This window comes from Hypanus sabinus, chromosome 5 (genome assembly GCF_030144855.1).
Source record: "Hypanus sabinus isolate sHypSab1 chromosome 5, sHypSab1.hap1, whole genome shotgun sequence".
In the NCBI taxonomy this organism is placed as follows: Eukaryota; Metazoa; Chordata; class Chondrichthyes; order Myliobatiformes; family Dasyatidae; genus Hypanus; species Hypanus sabinus.
This window is the reverse complement of record NC_082710.1, coordinates 148,960,620-148,982,608: the sequence shown is the minus strand read 5'-3', so window position 1 is coordinate 148,982,608 and position 21,989 is coordinate 148,960,620. Positions and strand designations below refer to the sequence as shown.

The 21,989-nt window shown below is 53.3% G+C and overlaps 1 protein-coding gene across 1 annotated transcript in view; it reads left to right on the top strand.

Annotated features, from left to right (window-relative positions):
- LOC132394437 (nitric oxide synthase 1-like) overlaps window positions 1-21,989 on the top strand; it is a 168,616-nt gene that overhangs the window by 11,724 nt on the left and 134,903 nt on the right. Inside the window, exons 6-7 of the mRNA XM_059970597.1 lie at window positions 12,076-12,217; window positions 13,709-13,848. Of these exons, the coding sequence (XP_059826580.1) occupies window positions 12,076-12,217; window positions 13,709-13,848 (282 nt within the window). The remainder of the gene's footprint in view (window positions 1-12,075; window positions 12,218-13,708; window positions 13,849-21,989) is intronic.

Below are 21,989 nucleotides of genomic sequence, written 5' to 3'. Positions count from 1 at the left end.
GGCCTCATCTTTAGTATTGTGAACTGTTTTGGGTCCCTCGTCTTAGAAGAGAGGTGCTGGCATTGGAGGGGGTCCAGAGGAGGTTCACAAGGATGATTCTGGGGATGAAAGGGTTATCATACAAGGAACGGTTGATGGCTCTGGGTCTGTACTCGCTGGAATTCAGAAGGACGAGGGGGGATCTCGTTGAAAGCTTTTGAATATTGAAAGGCAGAGACAGAGTAGATGTGGAAAGGATGTTTCCCATGGTGGGAGAGTCTAGGACAAGAGGACTCAGGATAGAGGGGCATCCATTCAAAACAGAGATGTGGAGAAGTTTCTTTCGCCAGAGGGTGGTAAATTTTTTGGAGTGTATTACCACGTGCACCTGTGGAGGCCAGGTCGTTGGGTATATTTAAGGCAGAGATTGATCGGTTCTTGAATGGACACAACAAAGGTTGATGGAGGGTCCCTCCCCCTTCAGGTTTTACCTATGACCTTGTATTTGTCTCTCCCCTCCCCCCACCTTTAAAATCTACACCTCAACAGAGATGTGGGGATATTTCTTTAGCCAAAGGGTGGTGAATTTGTGAAAGAGGTCAGGTCATTGGGTGTATTTAAGGCAGAGATTGATCGGTTCTTGATCAGACACAACAAAGGTTACGGGAAGAAGGCCGGGAACTGGGTTTGAGGAGGAGGGAAAAAAAATGATCAGTCATGATTGGATGGCAGAGAAGACTCGATGGGCCAAATGGCCTAATACTACTCCTATGTCTTATGTTCTTATGGTCTAACTCATCAGGTGAGGCAGCATCTAAGGAAATGAATAAGCAGTTGATGTTTTGGGCCGAGACCCTTCATCAGGACTGGAAAGGAAGGGGAGAAGAAAGTGGGGGGGTAGGGAGGGAAGAAGTACAAGGTGGCAGGTGGTAGGTGAAACCGGGAGAGGGGTGGTTGAAGTAAGGAGCTGGGAAACTGATTGTTGAATGAGATAGAGGGCTGGAGGAGATGAAATCTGATGGGAGGGGATAGAAAACCATGGAAGGCAGGGAAGGGGAGGAGCACCAGACGGAGGTGTTGGGCGGGTATGGGAATGGGAATGGGGAATGGGGAGTGGACGCAGTTATAGGAAGTTCGAGAAATTGATGTTCATGCCATCAGGTTGAAGGCTACCCAGATGGAGTATAAGGTGTTGCTCCTCCAACCTGAATGTGGCCTCATTGCAAGAGTAGATGTTGGAACGGGAAGTGGAATTGAGGTTTATTATTACTGACCTACGTTGTGAAATTTACGGGCAGCAGTACAGTGCAAGACAAAAATACTGTAAGCATTTTTGACATTACTCTAAGTATTAATTGATAAATACAGCAAAAGTGGAATAGTGAGACTGAGTTTATGGACCATTCAGAAATCTGATGGCGAAGGTGAAGAAGCTGTTCCTAAAACATTAAGTCTGGGTCTTCAGGCTCCCAGATCTCCTCTCTGGTGGTAGTAATGAGGAGGGCATTTTCTGGTTGGCAAAGGTCCTTAATAATGGATGCTGCCTTTTGAAAAAGTTCTCAGTGGTGGGGAGAATTGTGCCTGCTGTCTGAGTACACTGCATTCAGTTATGTCTGTAAATGAATTCTTAATTGTGGTCCAGTCCATTGACTTTCTCTTCATGATTTTTATGAATGACCTGGATGAGGAAGTGGAGGGATGGGTTAGTAAATTTGCTGGTGACACAAAGATTGGGGGTGTTGTGGATAGTGTGGAGGGCTGTCAGAGGTTACAGCGGGACATCAATAGGATGCAAAAACTAGGCTAAGGAGTGGCAGATGGAGTTCAACCCAGATAAGTGTGAGGTGGTTCATTTTGGTAGGTCAAATATGATAGCAGAATATTGTATTAATGGTGAGACTCTTGGCAGTGTGGAGGATCAGAGGGATCTTGGGGTCCAAGTCCATAGGACACTCAAAGTTGCTGAGTTTGTTAACTGCATGGTTAAGAAGGCATATGGTGCATTAGCCTTCATCAACTGTAGGACTGAGTTCAAGAGCCAAGAGGTAATGTTACATCCAAGTCAGACCCCACTTGGAGTACTGTGCTCAGCTCTGGTCACCTCACTACAGGAAGGATGTGGAACCTATAGAAAGGGTTCAGAGGAGATTTACAAGGATGTTCCCTGGATTAGGGAAACAAGTTTTTCTAATGAAAACAAGTTGAGTGAACGTGGCCTTTTCTCCTTGGAGCAACGGAGGATGAGGGGTGACCTGATAGAGGTGTATAAGATGATGAGAGGCATTGATCATGTGGATAGTCAGAGGCTTTTTCCCAGGGCTGAAATGGCTGACACGAGAGGACATACAGTAGTTTTAAGGTGCTTGGAAGTAGGGGCAGAGGAGATGTCAGGGGTAAATTGCTTATACAGAGAGTGGTGAGTTTGTGGAATAGGGTGGTGGAGGCGGAGACGATAGGATCTTTTAAGAGACTCCTGGGTGGATACATGGAGCTTAGAAAAATAGAGGGCTATGGGTAACCCTAGGTAGTTCTAAGGTAAGGACTGTGGGCTGAAGGGCCTGTATTGTGCTGTAGGTTTTCTATGTTTCTCTGACTTGAATTCCCCCCTGTCCAGCTGTGTGTCACCGTCTACACTGGTGCTGTGCTCCTCAGTCTCGGTGTGCACCCAGCCGGATGTGGTACGATGCGGGTGTTACTGATGCTGGTACAGTGGCCGAGTGCATGGGATGCTCTGGTGTTGCAGGAGATGTGTTGATATTTGGGCTGAGACTTCTCCAAGCTGCCTGATCAAAGCCTCCTGCCTCGATACGTCTGGCATTAGGGTACGCCACTTGGTTCTGGTCGATGACGGGTCCCCCGGTGCCTGTCTGAGGTGAGCTGTAGACCGTGGCCATGACAACAGCGGGGAATTACTCACAGGAGGCAGAGGCTCCGGGTGAGGTGGGGAGGGGAGGTACAGGAATGGGGCAAGACCACACCATGTCCATATCCCATAACGAGGTATCATGAACTGGATGCGGCCACTTTTTCCCTGTACAGGAGACCATTGGAAACAGCTTTCCCCCCAGGCTGTGAGACTGCTGAATTCCCTGCACCGACCCTGCTCTCCTCGTGTTTGAAGCTCCAGTAGCGTTACGCTGCTTACTTTTTGACTTGGGTCGTAACTGCACCTTATTACTTGTTACTTTCTTTGTGTTAGCATTACTGTTTGTGTTGTGTGTGAGTTACAGGAACTGTGGGGCTCCTTGGTCCGGAGGAACATTGTTTTGTCTGGCGGTGTACGTGTATATAGCTGAATGACAATAAACATGAACTTGACTTGAGTTGATGGGGTGAAAAGGCTGGAGCGCTGCATCAGTAGATGGTGATGGACGTGGCCTTCTTGAGAAACCACCTGTTGAAGATGTCTTTGCTGGTGGGAAGGGTCTTGCCCATGAAGATGCTGGCTGTCTAAACCCTATGCAGTTTCTTTCAACCTTGCACTTACCCCATCCTGGGGAGAGTGGGGGGAGCTCTGTGTGTTTCCTTGTATAGTCCTGACATGGGGAGGGAGTGCAGAAGCCCCCTCAGTTTTGGCCTGTGTACCCAGCCTTGGTGAGGGAGTGAGGGAGTTCCCTACATGTTACGCTGTCTATCCAGTCCTGCAGAAGGGGAGTGACTGAACTCCACATCTTATGCTGTGTACCCCAGTCCCAGGGATTGAGGTAGTTCCCTGTGAGTTACCCTGGATACCCCAGTCCCAGGGATTGAGGTAGTTCCCTGTGAGTTACCCTAGATACCCCAGTCCCAGGGATTGAGGTAGTTCCCTGTGAGTTACCCTAGATATCCCAGTCCCAGGGATTGAGGTAGTTCCCTGTGAGTTACCCTAGATACCCCAGTCCCAGGGATTGAGGTAGTTCCCTGTGAGTTACCCTAGATACCCCAGTCCCAGGGATTGAGGTAGTTCCCTGTGAGTTACCCTAGATACCCCAGTCCCAGGGATTGAGGTAGTTCCCTGTGTTACCATAGATACCCCAGTCCCAGGGATTGAGGTAGTTCCCTGTGTTACCATAGATACCCCAGTCCCAGGGATTGAGGTAGTTCCCTGTGAGTTACCCTAGATACCACAGTCCCAGGGATTGAGGTAGTTCCCTGTGAGTTACCCTAGATATCCCAGTCCCAGGGATTGAGGTAGTTCCCTGTGAGTTACCCTAGATACCCCAGTCCCAGGGGTTGAGGTAGTTCCCTGTGAGTTACCCTAGATACCCCAGTCCCAGGGATTGAGGTAGTTCCCTGTGAGTTACCCTAGATACCCCAGTCCCAGGGATTGAGGTAGTTCCCTGTGAGTTACCCTAGATACCCCAGTCCCAGGGATTGAGGTAGTTCCCTGTGTTACCATAGATACCCCAGTCCCAGGGATTGAGGTAGTTCCCTGTGTTACCATAGATACCCCAGTCCCAGGGATTGAGGTAGTTCCCTGTGTTACCATAGATACCCCAGTCCCAGGGGTTGAGGTAGTTCCCTGTGAGTTACCCTAGATACCCCAGTCCCAGGGATTGATGTAGTTCCCTTTGAGTTACCATAGATACCCCAGTCCCAGGGATTGAGGTAGTTCCCTGTGAGTTACCCTAGATACCCCAGTCCCAGGGATTGAGGTAGTTCCCTGTGAGTTACCCTAGATACCCCAGTCCCAGGGATTGAGGTAGTTCCCTGTGTTACCATAGATACCCCAGTCCCAGGGATTGAGGTAGTTCCCTGTGTTACCATAGATACCCCAGTCCCAGGGGTTGAGGTAGTTCCCTGTGAGTTACCCTAGATACCCCAGTCCCAGGGATTGATGTAGTTCCCTTTGAGTTACCATAGATACCCCAGTCCCAGGGATTGAGGTAGTTCCCTGTGAGTTACCCTAGATACCCCAGTCCCAGGGATTGAGGTAGTTCCCTGTGAGTTACCCTAGATACCCCAGTCCCAGGGATTGAGGTAGTTCCCTGTGTTACCCTAGATACCCCAGTCCCAGGGATTGAGGTAGTTCCCTGTGAGTTACCATAGATACCCCAGTCCCAGGGATTGAGGTAGTTCCCTGTGTTACCCTAGATACCCCAGTCCCAGGGATTGAGGTAGTTCCCTGTGAGTTACCCTAGATACCCCAGTCCCAGGGATTGAGGTAGTTCCCTGTGTTACCCTAGATACCCCAGTCCCAGGGATTGAGGTAGTTCCCTGTGAGTTACCCTAGATACCCCAGTCCCAGGGATTGAGGTAGTTCCCTGTGAGTTACCCTAGATACCCCAGTCCCAGGGATTGAGGTAGTTCCCTGTGTTACCATAGATACCCCAGTCCCAGGGATTGAGGTAGTTCCCTGTGTTACCATAGATACCCCAGTCCCAGGGATTGAGGTAGTTCCCTGTGTTACCATAGATACCCCAGTCCCAGGGGTTGAGGTAGTTCCCTGTGAGTTACCCTAGATACCCCAGTCCCAGGGATTGATGTAGTTCCCTTTGAGTTACCATAGATACCCCAGTCCCAGGGATTGAGGTAGTTCCCTGTGAGTTACCCTAGATACCCCAGTCCCAGGGATTGAGGTAGTTCCCTGTGAGTTACCCTAGATACCCCAGTCCCAGGGATTGAGGTAGTTCCCTGTGTTACCATAGATACCCCAGTCCCAGGGATTGAGGTAGTTCCCTGTGTTACCATAGATACCCCAGTCCCAGGGATTGAGGTAGTTCCCTGTGTTACCATAGATACCCCAGTCCCAGGGGTTGAGGTAGTTCCCTGTGAGTTACCCTAGATACCCCAGTCCCAGGGATTGATGTAGTTCCCTTTGAGTTACCATAGATACCCCAGTCCCAGGGATTGAGGTAGTTCCCTGTGAGTTACCCTAGATACCCCAGTCCCAGGGATTGAGGTAGTTCCCTGTGAGTTACCCTAGATACCCCAGTCCCAGGGATTGAGGTAGTTCCCTGTGTTACCATAGATACCCCAGTCCCAGGGATTGAGGTAGTTCCCTGTGTTACCATAGATACCCCAGTCCCAGGGGTTGAGGTAGTTCCCTGTGAGTTACCCTAGATACCCCAGTCCCAGGGATTGATGTAGTTCCCTTTGAGTTACCATAGATACCCCAGTCCCAGGGATTGAGGTAGTTCCCTGTGAGTTACCCTAGATACCCCAGTCCCAGGGATTGAGGTAGTTCCCTGTGTTACCCTAGATACCCCAGTCCCAGGGATTGAGGTAGTTCCCTGTGAGTTACCATAGATACCCCAGTCCCAGGGATTGAGGTAGTTCCCTGTGTTACCCTAGATACCCCAGTCCCAGGGATTGAGGTAGTTCCCTGTGAGTTACCCTAGATACCCCAGTCCCAGGGATTGAGGTAGTTCCCTGTGTTACCCTAGATACCCCAGTCCCAGGGATTGAGGTAGTTCCCTGTGAGTTACCCTAGATACCCCAGTCCCAGGGATTGAGGTAGTTCCCTGTGAGTTACCCTAGATACCCCAGTCCCAGGGATTGAGGTAGTTCCCTGTGTTACCATAGATACCCCAGTCCCAGGGATTGAGGTAGTTCCCTGTGTTACCATAGATACCCCAGTCCCAGGGATTGAGGTAGTTCCCTGTGTTACCATAGATACCCCAGTCCCAGGGGTTGAGGTAGTTCCCTGTGAGTTACCCTAGATACCCCAGTCCCAGGGATTGATGTAGTTCCCTTTGAGTTACCATAGATACCCCAGTCCCAGGGATTGAGGTAGTTCCCTGTGAGTTACCCTAGATACCCCAGTCCCAGGGATTGAGGTAGTTCCCTGTGAGTTACCCTAGATACCCCAGTCCCAGGGATTGAGGTAGTTCCCTGTGTTACCATAGATACCCCAGTCCCAGGGATTGAGGTAGTTCCCTGTGTTACCATAGATACCCCAGTCCCAGGGGTTGAGGTAGTTCCCTGTGAGTTACCCTAGATACCCCAGTCCCAGGGATTGATGTAGTTCCCTTTGAGTTACCATAGATACCCCAGTCCCAGGGATTGAGGTAGTTCCCTGTGAGTTACCCTAGATACCCCAGTCCCAGGGATTGAGGTAGTTCCCTGTGAGTTACCCTAGATACCCCAGTCCCAGGGATTGAGGTAGTTCCCTTTGAGTTACCATAGATACCCCAGTCCCAGGGATTGAGGTAGTTCCCTGTGAGTTACCCTAGATACCACAGTCCCAGGGATTGAGGTAGTTCCCTGTGAGTTACCCTAGATATCCCAGTCCCAGGGATTGAGGTAGTTCCCTGTGAGTTACCCTAGATACCCCAGTCCCAGGGGTTGAGGTAGTTCCCTGTGAGTTACCCTAGATACCCCAGTCCCAGGGATTGAGGTAGTTCCCTGTGAGTTACCCTAGATACCCCAGTCCCAGGGATTGAGGTAGTTCCCTGTGAGTTACCCTAGATACCCCAGTCCCAGGGATTGAGGTAGTTCCCTGTGTTACCATAGATACCCCAGTCCCAGGGATTGAGGTAGTTCCCTGTGTTACCATAGATACCCCAGTCCCAGGGATTGAGGTAGTTCCCTGTGTTACCATAGATACCCCAGTCCCAGGGGTTGAGGTAGTTCCCTGTGAGTTACCCTAGATACCCCAGTCCCAGGGATTGATGTAGTTCCCTTTGAGTTACCATAGATACCCCAGTCCCAGGGATTGAGGTAGTTCCCTGTGAGTTACCCTAGATACCCCAGTCCCAGGGATTGAGGTAGTTCCCTGTGAGTTACCCTAGATACCCCAGTCCCAGGGATTGAGGTAGTTCCCTGTGTTACCATAGATACCCCAGTCCCAGGGATTGAGGTAGTTCCCTGTGTTACCATAGATACCCCAGTCCCAGGGGTTGAGGTAGTTCCCTGTGAGTTACCCTAGATACCCCAGTCCCAGGGATTGATGTAGTTCCCTTTGAGTTACCATAGATACCCCAGTCCCAGGGATTGAGGTAGTTCCCTGTGAGTTACCCTAGATACCCCAGTCCCAGGGATTGAGGTAGTTCCCTGTGAGTTACCCTAGATACCCCAGTCCCAGGGATTGAGGTAGTTCCCTGTGTTACCCTAGATACCCCAGTCCCAGGGATTGAGGTAGTTCCCTGTGAGTTACCATAGATACCCCAGTCCCAGGGATTGAGGTAGTTCCCTGTGTTACCCTAGATACCCCAGTCCCAGGGATTGAGGTAGTTCCCTGTGAGTTACCCTAGATACCCCAGTCCCAGGGATTGAGGTAGTTCCCTGTGTTACCCTAGATACCCCAGTCCCAGGGATTGAGGTAGTTCCCTGTGAGTTACCCTAGATACCCCAGTCCCAGGGATTGAGGTAGTTCCCTGTGAGTTACCCTAGATACCCCAGTCCCAGGGATTGAGGTAGTTCCCTGTGTTACCATAGATACCCCAGTCCCAGGGATTGAGGTAGTTCCCTGTGTTACCATAGATACCCCAGTCCCAGGGATTGAGGTAGTTCCCTGTGTTACCATAGATACCCCAGTCCCAGGGGTTGAGGTAGTTCCCTGTGAGTTACCCTAGATACCCCAGTCCCAGGGATTGATGTAGTTCCCTTTGAGTTACCATAGATACCCCAGTCCCAGGGATTGAGGTAGTTCCCTGTGAGTTACCCTAGATACCCCAGTCCCAGGGATTGAGGTAGTTCCCTGTGAGTTACCCTAGATACCCCAGTCCCAGGGATTGAGGTAGTTCCCTGTGTTACCATAGATACCCCAGTCCCAGGGATTGAGGTAGTTCCCTGTGTTACCATAGATACCCCAGTCCCAGGGATTGAGGTAGTTCCCTGTGTTACCATAGATACCCCAGTCCCAGGGGTTGAGGTAGTTCCCTGTGAGTTACCCTAGATACCCCAGTCCCAGGGATTGATGTAGTTCCCTTTGAGTTACCATAGATACCCCAGTCCCAGGGATTGAGGTAGTTCCCTGTGAGTTACCCTAGATACCCCAGTCCCAGGGATTGAGGTAGTTCCCTGTGAGTTACCCTAGATACCCCAGTCCCAGGGATTGAGGTAGTTCCCTGTGTTACCATAGATACCCCAGTCCCAGGGATTGAGGTAGTTCCCTGTGTTACCATAGATACCCCAGTCCCAGGGGTTGAGGTAGTTCCCTGTGAGTTACCCTAGATACCCCAGTCCCAGGGATTGATGTAGTTCCCTTTGAGTTACCATAGATACCCCAGTCCCAGGGATTGAGGTAGTTCCCTGTGAGTTACCCTAGATACCCCAGTCCCAGGGATTGAGGTAGTTCCCTGTGAGTTACCCTAGATACCCCAGTCCCAGGGATTGAGGTAGTTCCCTGTGTTACCCTAGATACCCCAGTCCCAGGGATTGAGGTAGTTCCCTGTGAGTTACCATAGATACCCCAGTCCCAGGGATTGAGGTAGTTCCCTGTGTTACCCTAGATACCCCAGTCCCAGGGATTGAGGTAGTTCCCTGTGAGTTACCCTAGATACCCCAGTCCCAGGGATTGAGGTAGTTCCCTGTGTTACCCTAGATACCCCAGTCCCAGGGATTGAGGTAGTTCCCTGTGAGTTACCCTAGATACCCCAGTCCCAGGGATTGAGGTAGTTCCCTGTGAGTTACCCTAGATACCCCAGTCCCAGGGATTGAGGTAGTTCCCTGTGTTACCATAGATACCCCAGTCCCAGGGATTGAGGTAGTTCCCTGTGTTACCATAGATACCCCAGTCCCAGGGATTGAGGTAGTTCCCTGTGTTACCATAGATACCCCAGTCCCAGGGGTTGAGGTAGTTCCCTGTGAGTTACCCTAGATACCCCAGTCCCAGGGATTGATGTAGTTCCCTTTGAGTTACCATAGATACCCCAGTCCCAGGGATTGAGGTAGTTCCCTGTGAGTTACCCTAGATACCCCAGTCCCAGGGATTGAGGTAGTTCCCTGTGAGTTACCCTAGATACCCCAGTCCCAGGGATTGAGGTAGTTCCCTGTGTTACCATAGATACCCCAGTCCCAGGGATTGAGGTAGTTCCCTGTGTTACCATAGATACCCCAGTCCCAGGGGTTGAGGTAGTTCCCTGTGAGTTACCCTAGATACCCCAGTCCCAGGGATTGATGTAGTTCCCTTTGAGTTACCATAGATACCCCAGTCCCAGGGATTGAGGTAGTTCCCTGTGAGTTACCCTAGATACCCCAGTCCCAGGGATTGAGGTAGTTCCCTGTGAGTTACCCTAGATACCCCAGTCCCAGGGATTGAGGTAGTTCCCTGTGTTACCCTAGATACCCCAGTCCCAGGGATTGAGGTAGTTCCCTGTGAGTTACCATAGATACCCCAGTCCCAGGGATTGAGGTAGTTCCCTGTGTTACCCTAGATACCCCAGTCCCAGGGATTGAGGTAGTTCCCTGTGAGTTACCCTAGATACCCCAGTCCCAGGGATTGATGTAGTTCCCTTTGAGTTACCATAGATACCCCAGTCCCAGGGATTGAGGTAGTTCCCTGTGAGTTACCCTAGATACCCCAGTCCCAGTGGTTGAGGTAGTTCCCTGTGAGTTACCCTAGATACCCCAGTCCCAGGGATTGAGGTAGTTCCCTGAGTTACCCTAGATACCCCAGTCCCAGGGATTGAGGTAGTTCCCTGTGTTACCATAGATACCCCAGTCCCAGGGATTGAGGTAGTTCCCTGTGAGTTACCCTAGATACCCCAGTCCCAGGGATTGAGGTAGTTCCCTGTGTTACCCTAGATACCCCAGTCCCAGGGATTGATGTAGTTCCCTTTGAGTTACCATAGATACCCCAGTCCCAGGGATTGATGTAGTTCCCTTTGAGTTACCCTAGATACCCCAGTCCCAGTGGTTGAGGTAGTTCCCTGTGTTACCCTAGATACCCCAGTCCCAGGGATTGAGGTAGTTCCCTGTGTGTTACCCTAGATACCCCAGTCCCAGGGATTGCGGTAGTTCCCTGTGAGTTACCCTAGATACCCCAGTCCCAGGGATTGAGGTAGTTCCCTGTGAGTTACCCTAGATATCCCAGTCCCAGGGATTGAGGTAGTTCCCTGTGAGTTACCCTAGATACCCCAGTCCCAGGGATTGAGGTAGTTCCCTGTGAGTTACCCTAGATACCCCAGTCCCAGGGATTGAGGTAGTTCCCTGTGAGTTACCCTAGATACCCCAGTCCCAGGGATTGAGGTAGTTCCCTGTGAGTTACCCTAGATACCGCAGTCCCAGGGATTGAGGTAGTTCCCTGTGAGTTACCCTAGATACCCCAGTCCCAGGGATTGATGTAGTTCCCTGCGAGTTACCCTAGATACCCCAGTCCCAGGGATTGATGTAGTTCCCTGTGTTACCCTGGATACCCCAGTCCCAGGGATTGAGGTAGTTCCCTGTGAGTTACCCTAGATACCCCAGTCCCAGGGATTGAGGTAGTTCCCTGTGAGTTACCCTAGATACCCCAGTCCCAGGGATTGAGGTAGTTCCCTGTGTTACCCTAGATACCCCAGTCCCAGGGATTGAGGCAATTCCCTGTGAGTTACCCTATATACCCTAGTCCCAGTGGTTGAGGTAGTTCCCTGTGTTACCCTAGATACGCCAGTCCCAGGGATTGAGGTAGTTCCCTGTGTTACCCTAGATACCCCAGTCCCAGGGATTGAGGTAGTTCCCTGTGTTACCCTAGATACCCCAGTCCCAGGTATTGAGGTAGTTCCCTGTGAGTTACCCTAGATACCCCAGTCCCAGGGATTGAGGTAGTTCCCTGTGAGTTACCCTAGATACCCCAGTCCCAGGGATTGAGGTAGTTCCCTGTGTTACCCTAGATACCCCAGTCCCAGGGATTGATGTAGTTCCCTTTGAGTTACCATAGATACCCCAGTCCCAGGGATTGATGTAGTTCCCTTTGAGTTACCATAGATACCCCAGTCCCAGGGATTGAGGTAGTTCCCTGTGTTACCCTAGATACCCCAGTCCCAGGGATTGATGTAGTTCCCTTTGAGTTACCATAGATACCCCAGTCCCAGGGATTGAGGCAGTTCCCTGTGAGTTACCCTATATACCCTAGTCCTAGGGAGTGAGGGAGTCCCCTGTGAGTTAGCCTACATACCCCAGTGGAGGGAGTTCTCCTTGTTACTCAGTGAACCCCACAATCGGTCCCTACCCTTACTGTCTGCTCTGTTCCAGGTCTGCCATCACCATCTTCCCTCAGAGGGCGGAAGGGAGGGGAGATTTCCGTATCTGGAACAGCCAGTTCATCCGGTACGCAGGCTTCCCGCAGGAGGACGGCACCGTGCTGGGAGACGGGGCCAATGTGGAGTTCACTGAGGTATGGGTGGGAGAGGGCGAGGAGGGGCTCCCAGTACCTGGGTGGCAGGCTGGGGAGATCCACAGGCTCTCCAGGGATTAACCCTGGGCCCGTGGGTGGCTGAAGGACAGAGTGGGGGTATGAAGCAATGCTGGGTAGGGTGAGTGTGAGAGTGTAGTGTACGGGTGGGGTATGGTAGAGGGGAGTCTGGGCTGCAGTGAAGGGCTGGGGGTGGCGATGTGGGTCAGGGGTCTGTAGCATTGTCAATTGGGTAGTGGTGTCTGTGTGGGCTGGAGATGTGTTGGTGGGGTTGGGGGTGTATAAGTGTAGGAAACCAGTGTGATTGTGTGGGTGGGGTCGGCAGGTGTACCTGGGGCTTGGATGGTGTGTGGGGCAGGGGTGTGGTGTGGAGGTGTGTGTGTGCGTGTGTGTGGGGGGGAAGTGCATTCGTGGCGTGTCAGTGTGTGATATTTCACCACATCCTTGTTACCCCACATTGCCTTTTGTCGCTCCCAGATAATGTGTTGTAGGGGTGGAGAGAGACATGAAATTGGGGTATGGAATGGGATATGATGCTGAGATGTGTCAATATGGAGTGTCAGAGTGTGATGAGGGGGAATTTGAGGTGAGGCTTGAAGCACCGGGAGGTAGTAGTGAGGAGTTGATGTGAAATGATACAGGTGTGGGTGGGGAGTGAGGATTGGTGTGTTAATGAGGGTGTGGTGTTGGGAGTGAGGATCGGTGTGTTAATGAGGGTGTGGTGTTGGGAGTGAGGATCGGTGTGTTAATGAGGGTGTGGTGTTGGGAGTGAGGATCGGTGTGTTAATGAGGGTGTGGTGTTGGGAGTGAGGATCGGTGTGTTAATGAGGGTGTGGTGTTGGGAGTGAGGATCGGTGTGTTAATGAGGGTGTGGTGTTGGGAGTGAGGATCGGTGTGTTAATGAGGGTGTGGTGTTGGGAGTGAGGATCGGTGTGTTAATGAGGGTGTGGTGTTGGGAGTGAGGATCGGTGTGTTAATGAGGGTGTGGTGTTGGGAGTGAGGATCGGTGAGTTAATGAGGGTGTGGTGTTGGGAGTGAGGATCGGTGTGTTAATGAGGGTGTGGTGTTGGGAGTGAGGATCGGTGTGTTAATGAGGGTGTGGTGTTGGGAGTGAGGATCGGTGTGTTAATGAGGGTGTGGTGTTGGGAGTGAGGATCGGTGTGTTAATGAGGGTGTGGTGTTGGGAGTGAGGATCGGTGTGTTAATGAGGGTGTGGTGTTGGGAGTGAGGATCGTTTGGTTTATGAAGCAGTGAGTCGGGGGTGAGGTAGCAGAATGGTGATGTTCCCACTCTCTCCCCTTTCACCTACCCACAGAACATGCTGTGTGATGAAGAGTGTTGAAGGGTGGGCTTGACGATAGGGTGAGATGGGAGTTGGGGAGTGTTGGGTAAGGTGGTGTGTGAAGGTATGAGCTGGCAATGTGCGCTGATGTGATGCCTCTTCACATTCCCACTCCCCCTCCCCACACACAGCTCTGCCTGCGTCTGGGCTGGAACCCAGACCCCAGTCGGTTCACAGTGCTGCCACTACTGCTCCAGGCCAATGGAGAAGACCCCGAGCTCTTCGAGATCCCCCCGGAGTTGATCCTTGAGGTTCCCATTCAGCATCCGCAGTGAGTCACAGAATTCAGCGTGGAAACCGGCCCCTGGCCCAATTCCTGCATGCCCACCACAGTTCCCTCCTGACAACATCCCATCGGCTTGCATTGTTCCATACTCCCCAAAACATTTCTTGTCTGTATAAATGTTGCAATTGTACCCCCTTCTACCACCTCAACTGGCAACTCATTCCCCAAAACCCCATCTTGTGTGTGAAAACCTCAGGTCCCTTTAAATCTCATTTGCCATACCCCCCCCCCCTTCCTGTGTGAAAACCTCAGGTCCCTTTAAATCTCATACCCCACCCCCCCATCCTGTGTGTGAAGACCTCAGGTCCCTTTAAATCTCATACCCCACCCCCCCCATCCTGTGTGTGAAAACCTCAGGTCCCTTTAAATCTCTGCCCTCTCACCTAAAGCCTCTGCTGACTCGTTTGTGACCCTCCCCCCCCATCCTGGGAAAAGAACTGTGACCATTCACTCTGTCCTCGCTCATCATAATTTCATACACTCTTCACGGTCATCCCTCACCCTCCTTCGCGCCAGGGAGAACAATACTAGCGTGTCCCATTTCTCCTTGTAACTCAGCCCTCTAGCCCCAGCAATATCCTGATAAATATTTAGTTTAATCCCATCCGGCTTTGGCTGAGTGACCAGAACTGCACCTAAGTGTGGTTTCTCCCAAGCGTTGAAGAACAGCGTGTTGAGACAGCTCCTGTACTCACTTTCCCGTCTGAGGATGGTAACCATGCCAAACACCTTCTTCACCAGCCTGCCCAGCCAGGTCAACGCTTTGTTCCTCACCACTGTCCTGGTTTACCTTCCAAAAACGCATGGCTCTGAACACACAGGTTAAATTCCATTTGCTAATCTCTGGCCCATCTCCCCCAAAGAGTCGATCTCAATCCCTTTGTCGTTTTATATCAGACACAGTGGAGGGTTTCATCTCAAAATGCCAGCTGTACGCTTCCATCTGCAGCTTTTGCTGAGTTCCTCCAGTAATTAGTTTCTGTAATTCTACGCAACCTTCTTCACTGTTCCCCCACAAATATCCCCCCCCAGAAATGTCCCCGTCCCCCACAGAAACACCCCTAGAAATGTCTTTCCCAAACATCTCCCCAGAAATGTCCCCACCCCATCAAAACATCTCCCCTCCCCAGAAACATCCCAGTCCCAGTCTGACTGTCCCGTGAGGGGTGCGGTTTCGGTGTCTGCTCTGACTGTCCCGTGGGTAGTGCTGGTCCTGGTGTCCTGGTCTGACTGTCCCGTGTGTAGTACTGGTCCTGGTGTCCCGGTCTGACTGTCCCGTGAGGGGTGCGGTTTCGGTGTCTGCTCTGACTGTCCTGTGGGGAGTGCTGGTCCTGGTGTCCTGGTCTGACTGTCCCGTGTGTAGTGCTGGTTCTGTTGTTGGGTCTGACTGTCCCGTGGGTAGCGCTGGTTCTGTTGTTGGGTCTGACTGTACCGTGAGTAGTGCTGGACCTGGTGTTGGGTCTGACTGTGCAGTGAATGGTATTGGACCTGTTGTCCCGGTCTGACTGTCCCGTGGGTAGTGCTGTTCCTGGTGTCCTGGTCTGACTGTCCCGTGGGTAGTGCTGGTCCTGTTGTCCCAGTCTGACTGTCCCGTGAGTAGTGCTGGACCTGGTGTCCCGGTCTGACTGTCCCGTGTGTAGTGCTGGACCTGTTGTCGGGTCTGACTGTGCAGTGAATGGAATTGGACCTGGTGTCCCAGTCTGACTGTCCTGTGGGTAGTGCTGGACCTGTTGTCCCGGTCTGACTGTCCCGTGTGTAGTGCTGGTCCTGGTGTCGGGTCTGACTGTGCAGTGAATGGTATTGGACCTGTTGTCCCGGTCTGACTGCCCCATGGGTAGTGCTGGTCCTGGTGTCGGGTCTGACTGTGCAGTGAATGGTATTGGACCTGTTGTCCCGGTCTGACTGTCCCGTGGGTAGTGCTGGTCCTGTTGTCCCAGTCTGACTGTCCCGTGGGTAGTGCTGGTCCTGGTGTCCCGGTCTGACTGTCCCATGGGTAGTGCTGGTCCTGGTGTCGGGTCTGATTGTGCAATGAATGGTATTGGACCTGTTGTCCCGGTCTGACTGTCCCGTGGGTAGTGCTGGTCCTGGTGTCCTGGTCTGACTGTCCCGTGGGTAGTGCTGGTCCTGTTGTCCCAGTCTGACTGTCCCGTGGGTAGTGCTGGTCCTGGTGTCCCAGTCTGACTGTCCCGTGGGGAGAGCTGGTCCTGGTGTCCCGGTCTGACTGTACGTGGGGAGAGCTGGTCCTGGTGTCCCGGTCTGACTGTCCCGTGGGTAGTGCTGGTCCTGGTGTCCCGGTCTGACTGTACGTGGGGAGAGCTGGTCCTGGTGTCCCGGTCTGACTGTACGTGGGGAGAGCTGGTCCTGGTGTCCCGGTCTGACTGTACGTGGGGAGAGCTGGTCCTGGTGTCCCAGTCTGACTGTCCCGTGGGGAGAGCTGGTCCTGGTGTCCCGGTCTGACTGTACGTGGGGAGAGCTGGTCCTGGTGTCCCGGTCTGACTGTACGTGGGGAGTGCTGGATCTGGTGTCCCGGTCTGACTGTCCCGTGGGGAGAGCTGGTCCTGGCGTCCCGGTCTGACTGTCCCGTGGGGAGTGCCGGTCCTGGTGTCCCGGTCTGACTGTCCCGTGGGGAGAGCTGGTCCTGGTGTCCTGGTCTGACTGTCCCGTGGGGAGTGCTGGTCTTGTTGTCCTGGTCTGACTGTCCCCTGAGTAGTGCTGGACCTCATTTCTCATACCTCCCCCCACCCCCATCCTATGCGTGAAAACCTCAGGTCCCTTTAAATCTCTGCCCTCTCACCTAAAGCCTCTGCTGACTCGTTTGTGACCACCCCCCCCCCCATCCTGGGAAAAGAACTGAGACCATTCACTCTGTCCTCGCTCCTCATAATTTCATACACTCTTCACGGTCATCCCTCACCCTCCTTCGCGCCAGGGAGAACAATACTAGAGTGTCCCATTTCTCCTTGTAACTCAGCCCTCTAGTCCCAGCAATATCCTGATAAATATTTAGTTTAATCCCATCCGGCTTTGGCTGAGTGACCAGAACTGCACCTAAGTGTGGTTTCTCCCAAAGTTGAAGAACAGCGTGTTGAGACAGCTCCTGTACTCACTTTCCCGTCTGAGGATGGTAACCATGCCAAACACCTTCTTCACCAGCCTGCCCAGCCAGGTCAACGCTTTGTTCCTCACCACTGTCCTGGTTTACCTTCCAAAAACGCATGGCTCTGAACACACAGGTTAAATTCCATTTGCTAATCTCTGGCCCATCTCCCCCAAAGAGTCGATCTCAATCCCTTTGTCGTTTTATATCAGACACAGTGGAGGGTTTCATCTCAAAATGCCAGCTGTACGCTTCCATCTGCAGATTTTGCTGAGTTCCTCCAGTAATTAGTTTCTATAATTCTACGCAACCTTCTTCACTGTTCCCCCACAAATATCCCCCCCCAGAAATGTCCCCGTCCCCCACAGAAACACACCTAGAAATGTCTTTCCCAAACATCTCCCCAGAAATGTCCCCACCCCATCAAAACATCTCCCCTCCCCAGAAACATCCCAGTCCCAGTCTGACTGTCCCGTGAGGGGTGCGGTTTCGGTGTCTGCTCTGACTGTCCCATGGGTAGTGCTGGTCCTGGTGTCGGGTCTGACTGTGCAGTGAATGGTATTGGACCTGTTGTCCCGGTCTGACTGTCCCGTGGGTAGTGCTGGTCCTGTTGTCCCAGTCTGACTGTCCCGTGGGTAGTGCTGGTCCTGGTGTCCCGGTCTGACTGTCCCGTGGGTAGTGCTGGTCCTGGTGTCGGGTCTGATTGTGCAATGAATGGTATTGGACCTGTTGTCCCGGTCTGACTGTCCCGTGGGTAGTGCTGGTCCTGGTGTCCTGGTCTGACTGTCCCGTGGGTAGTGCTGGTCCTGTTGTCCCAGTCTGACTGTCCCGTGGGTAGTGCTGGTCCTGGTGTCCCAGTCTGACTGTCCCGTGGGGAGAGCTGGTCCTGGTGTCCCGGTCTGACTGTACGTGGGGAGAGCTGGTCCTGGTGTCCCGGTCTGACTGTACGTGGGGAGAGCTGGTCCTGGTGTCCCGGTCTGACTGTCCCGTGGGTAGTGCTGGTCCTGGTGTCCCGGTCTGACTGTACGTGGGGAGAGCTGGTCCTGGTGTCCCGGTCTGACTGTACGTGGGGAGAGCTGGTCCTGGTGTCCCGGTCTGACTGTACGTGGGGAGAGCTGGTCCTGGTGTCCCAGTCTGACTGTCCCGTGGGGAGAGCTGGTCCTGGTGTCCCGGTCTGACTGTACGTGGGGAGAGCTGGTCCTGGTGTCCCGGTCTGACTGTACGTGGGGAGTGCTGGATCTGGTGTCCCGGTCTGACTGTCCCGTGGGGAGAGCTGGTCCTGGCGTCCCGGTCTGACTGTCCCGTGGGGAGTGCCGGTCCTGGTGTCCCGGTCTGACTGTCCCGTGGGGAGAGCTGGTCCTGGTGTCCTGGTCTGACTGTCCCGTGGGGAGTGCTGGTCTTGTTGTCCTGGTCTGACTGTCCCCTGAGTAGTGCTGGACCTCATTTCTCATACCTCCCCCCACCCCCATCCTATGCGTGAAAACCTCAGGTCCCTTTAAATCTCTGCCCTCTCACCTAAAGCCTCTGCTGACTCGTTTGTGACCACCCCCCCCCCATCCTGGGAAAAGAACTGAGACCATTCACTCTGTCCTCGCTCCTCATAATTTCATACACTCTTCACGGTCATCCCTCACCCTCCTTCGCGCCAGGGAGAACAATACTAGAGTGTCCCATTTCTCCTTGTAACTCAGCCCTCTAGCCCCAGCAATATCCTGATAAATATTTAGTTTAATCCCATCCGGCTTTGGCTGAGTGACCAGAACTGCACCTAAGTGTGGTTTCTCCCAAAGTTGAAGAACAGCGTGTTGAGACAGCTCCTGTACTCACTTTCCCGTCTGAGGATGGTAACCATGCCAAACACCTTCTTCACCAGCCTGCCCAGCCAGGTCAACGCTTTGTTCCTCACCACTGTCCTGGTTTACCTTCCAAAAACGCATTGCTCTGAACACACAGGTTAAATTCCATTTGCTAATCTCTGGCCCATCTCCCCAAAGAGTCGATCTCAATCCCTTTGTCGTTTTATATCAGACACAGTGGAGGGTTTCATCTCAAAATGCCAGCTGTACGCTTCCATCTGCAGCTTTTGCTGAGTTCCTCCAGTAATTAGTTTCTGTAATTCTACGCAACCTTCTTCACTGTTCCCCCACAAATATCCCCCCCCAGAAATGTCCCCGTCCCCCACAGAAACACCCCTAGAAATGTCTTTCCCAAACATCTCCCCAGAAATGTCCCCACCCCATCAAAACATCTCCCCTCCCCAGAAACATCCCAGTCCCAGTCTGACTGTCCCGTGAGGGGTGCGGTTTCGGTGTCTGCTCTGACTGTCCCATGGGTAGTGCTGGTCCTGGTGTCGGGTCTGACTGTGCAGTGAATGGTATTGGACCTGTTGTCCCGGTCTGACTGTCCCGTGGGTAGTGCTGGTCCTGTTGTCCCAGTCTGACTGTCCCGTGGGTAGTGCTGGTCCTGGTGTCCCGGTCTGACTGTCCCGTGGGTAGTGCTGGTCCTGGTGTCGGGTCTGATTGTGCAATGAATGGTATTGGACCTGTTGTCCCGGTCTGACTGTCCCGTGGGTAGTGCTGGTCCTGGTGTCCTGGTCTGACTGTCCCGTGGGTAGTGCTGGTCCTGTTGTCCCAGTCTGACTGTCCCGTGGGTAGTGCTGGTCCTGGTGTCCCAGTCTGACTGTCCCGTGGGGAGAGCTGGTCCTGGTGTCCCGGTCTGACTGTACGTGGGGAGAGCTGGTCCTGGTGTCCCGGTCTGACTGTACGTGGGGAGAGCTGGTCCTGGTGTCCCGGTCTGACTGTCCCGTGGGTAGTGCTGGTCCTGGTGTCCCGGTCTGACTGTACGTGGGGAGAGCTGGTCCTGGTGTCCCGGTCTGACTGTACGTGGGGAGAGCTGGTCCTGGTGTCCCGGTCTGACTGTACGTGGGGAGAGCTGGTCCTGGTGTCCCAGTCTGACTGTCCCGTGGGGAGAGCTGGTCCTGGTGTCCCGGTCTGACTGTACGTGGGGAGAGCTGGTCCTGGTGTCCCGGTCTGACTGTACGTGGGGAGTGCTGGATCTGGTGTCCCGGTCTGACTGTCCCGTGGGGAGAGCTGGTCCTGGCGTCCCGGTCTGACTGTCCCGTGGGGAGTGCCGGTCCTGGTGTCCCGGTCTGACTGTCCCGTGGGGAGAGCTGGTCCTGGTGTCCTGGTCTGACTGTCCCGTGGGGAGTGCTGGTCTTGTTGTCCTGGTCTGACTGTCCCCTGAGTAGTGCTGGACCTCATTTCTCATACCTCCCCCCACCCCCATCCTATGCGTGAAAACCTCAGGTCCCTTTAAATCTCTGCCCTCTCACCTAAAGCCTCTGCTGACTCGTTTGTGACCACCCCCCCCCCCATCCTGGGAAAAGAACTGAGACCATTCACTCTGTCCTCGCTCCTCATAATTTCATACACTCTTCACGGTCATCCCTCACCCTCCTTCGCGCCAGGGAGAACAATACTAGAGTGTCCCATTTCTCCTTGTAACTCAGCCCTCTAGTCCCAGCAATATCCTGATAAATATTTAGTTTAATCCCATCCGGCTTTGGCTGAGTGACCAGAACTGCACCTAAGTGTGGTTTCTCCCAAGCGTTGAAGAACAGCGTGTTGAGACAGCTCCTGTACTCACTTTCCCGTCTGAGGATGGTAACCATGCCAAACACCTTCTTCACCAGCCTGCCCAGCCAGGTCAACGCTTTGTTCCTCACCACTGTCCTGGTTTACCTTCCAAAAACGCATGGCTCTGAACACACAGGTTAAATTCCATTTGCTAATCTCTGGCCCATCTCCCCAAAGAGTCGATCTCAATCACTTTGTCGTTTTACATCAGACACAGTGGAGGGTTTCATCTCAAAATGCCAGCTGTACGCTTCCATCTGCAGATTTTGCCGAGTTCCTCCAGTAATTAGTTTCTGTAATTCTACGCAACCTTCTTCACTGTTCCCCCACAAATATCCCCCCCCAGAAATGTCCCCGTCCCCCACAGAAACACCCCAAGAAATGTCTTTCCCAAACATCTCCCCAGAAATGTCCCCCCCCCATCGAAACATCTCCCCTCCCCAGAAACATCCCAGTCCCAGTCTGACTGTCCCGTGAGGGGTGCGGTTTCGGCGTCTGCCTTGACTGTCCTGTGGGGAGTGCTGGTCCTGGTGTCCCGGTCTGACTGTCCCGTGGGTAGTGCTGGTTCTGTTGTTGGGTCTGACTGTCCCGTGGGTAGCGCTGGTTCTGTTGTCCCAGTCTGACTGTCCCGTGAGGGGTGCGGTTTCGGCGTCTGCTCTGACTGTCCTGTGGGGAGTGCTGGTTCTGTTGTCCCAGTCTGACTGTCCCGTGAGGGGTGCGGTTTCGGTGTCTGCTCTGACTGTCCTGTGGGGAGTGCTGGTCCTGGTGTCCCGGTCTGACTGTCCCGTGGGTAGTGCTGGTCCTGGTGTCCCGGTCTGACTGTCCCGTGAGGGGTGCGGTTTCGGCGTCTGCTCTGACTGTCCTGTGGGGAGTGCTGGTTCTGTTGTCCCAGTCTGACTGTCCCGTGAGGGGTGCGGTTTCGGTGTCTGCTCTGACTGTCCTGTGGGGAGTGCTGGTCCTGGTGTCCCGGTCTGACTGTCCCGTGGGTAGTGCTGGTCCTGGTGTCCCGGTCTGACTGTCCCGTGAGGGGTGCGGTTTCGGCGTCTGCTCTGACTGTCCTGTGGGGAGTGCTGGTCCTGGTGTCCCGGTCTGACTGTCCCGTGGGGAGTGCTGGTCCTGGTGTCCCGGTCTGACTGTCCCGTGGGGAGTGCTGGACCTGGTGTCCCGGTCTGACTGTCCCATGGGTAGTGCTGTACCTGGTGTCCCGGTCTGACTGTCCCGTGTGTAGTGCTGGACCTGGTGTCGGGTCTGACTGTGCAGTGAATGGTATTGGTCCTGGTGTCCCGGTCTGACTGTCCCGTGTGTAGTGCTGGTCCTGTTGTCGGGTCTGACTGTGCAGTGAATGGTATTGGACCTGGTGTCCCGGTCTGACTCCCATGGGTAGTGCTGGTCCT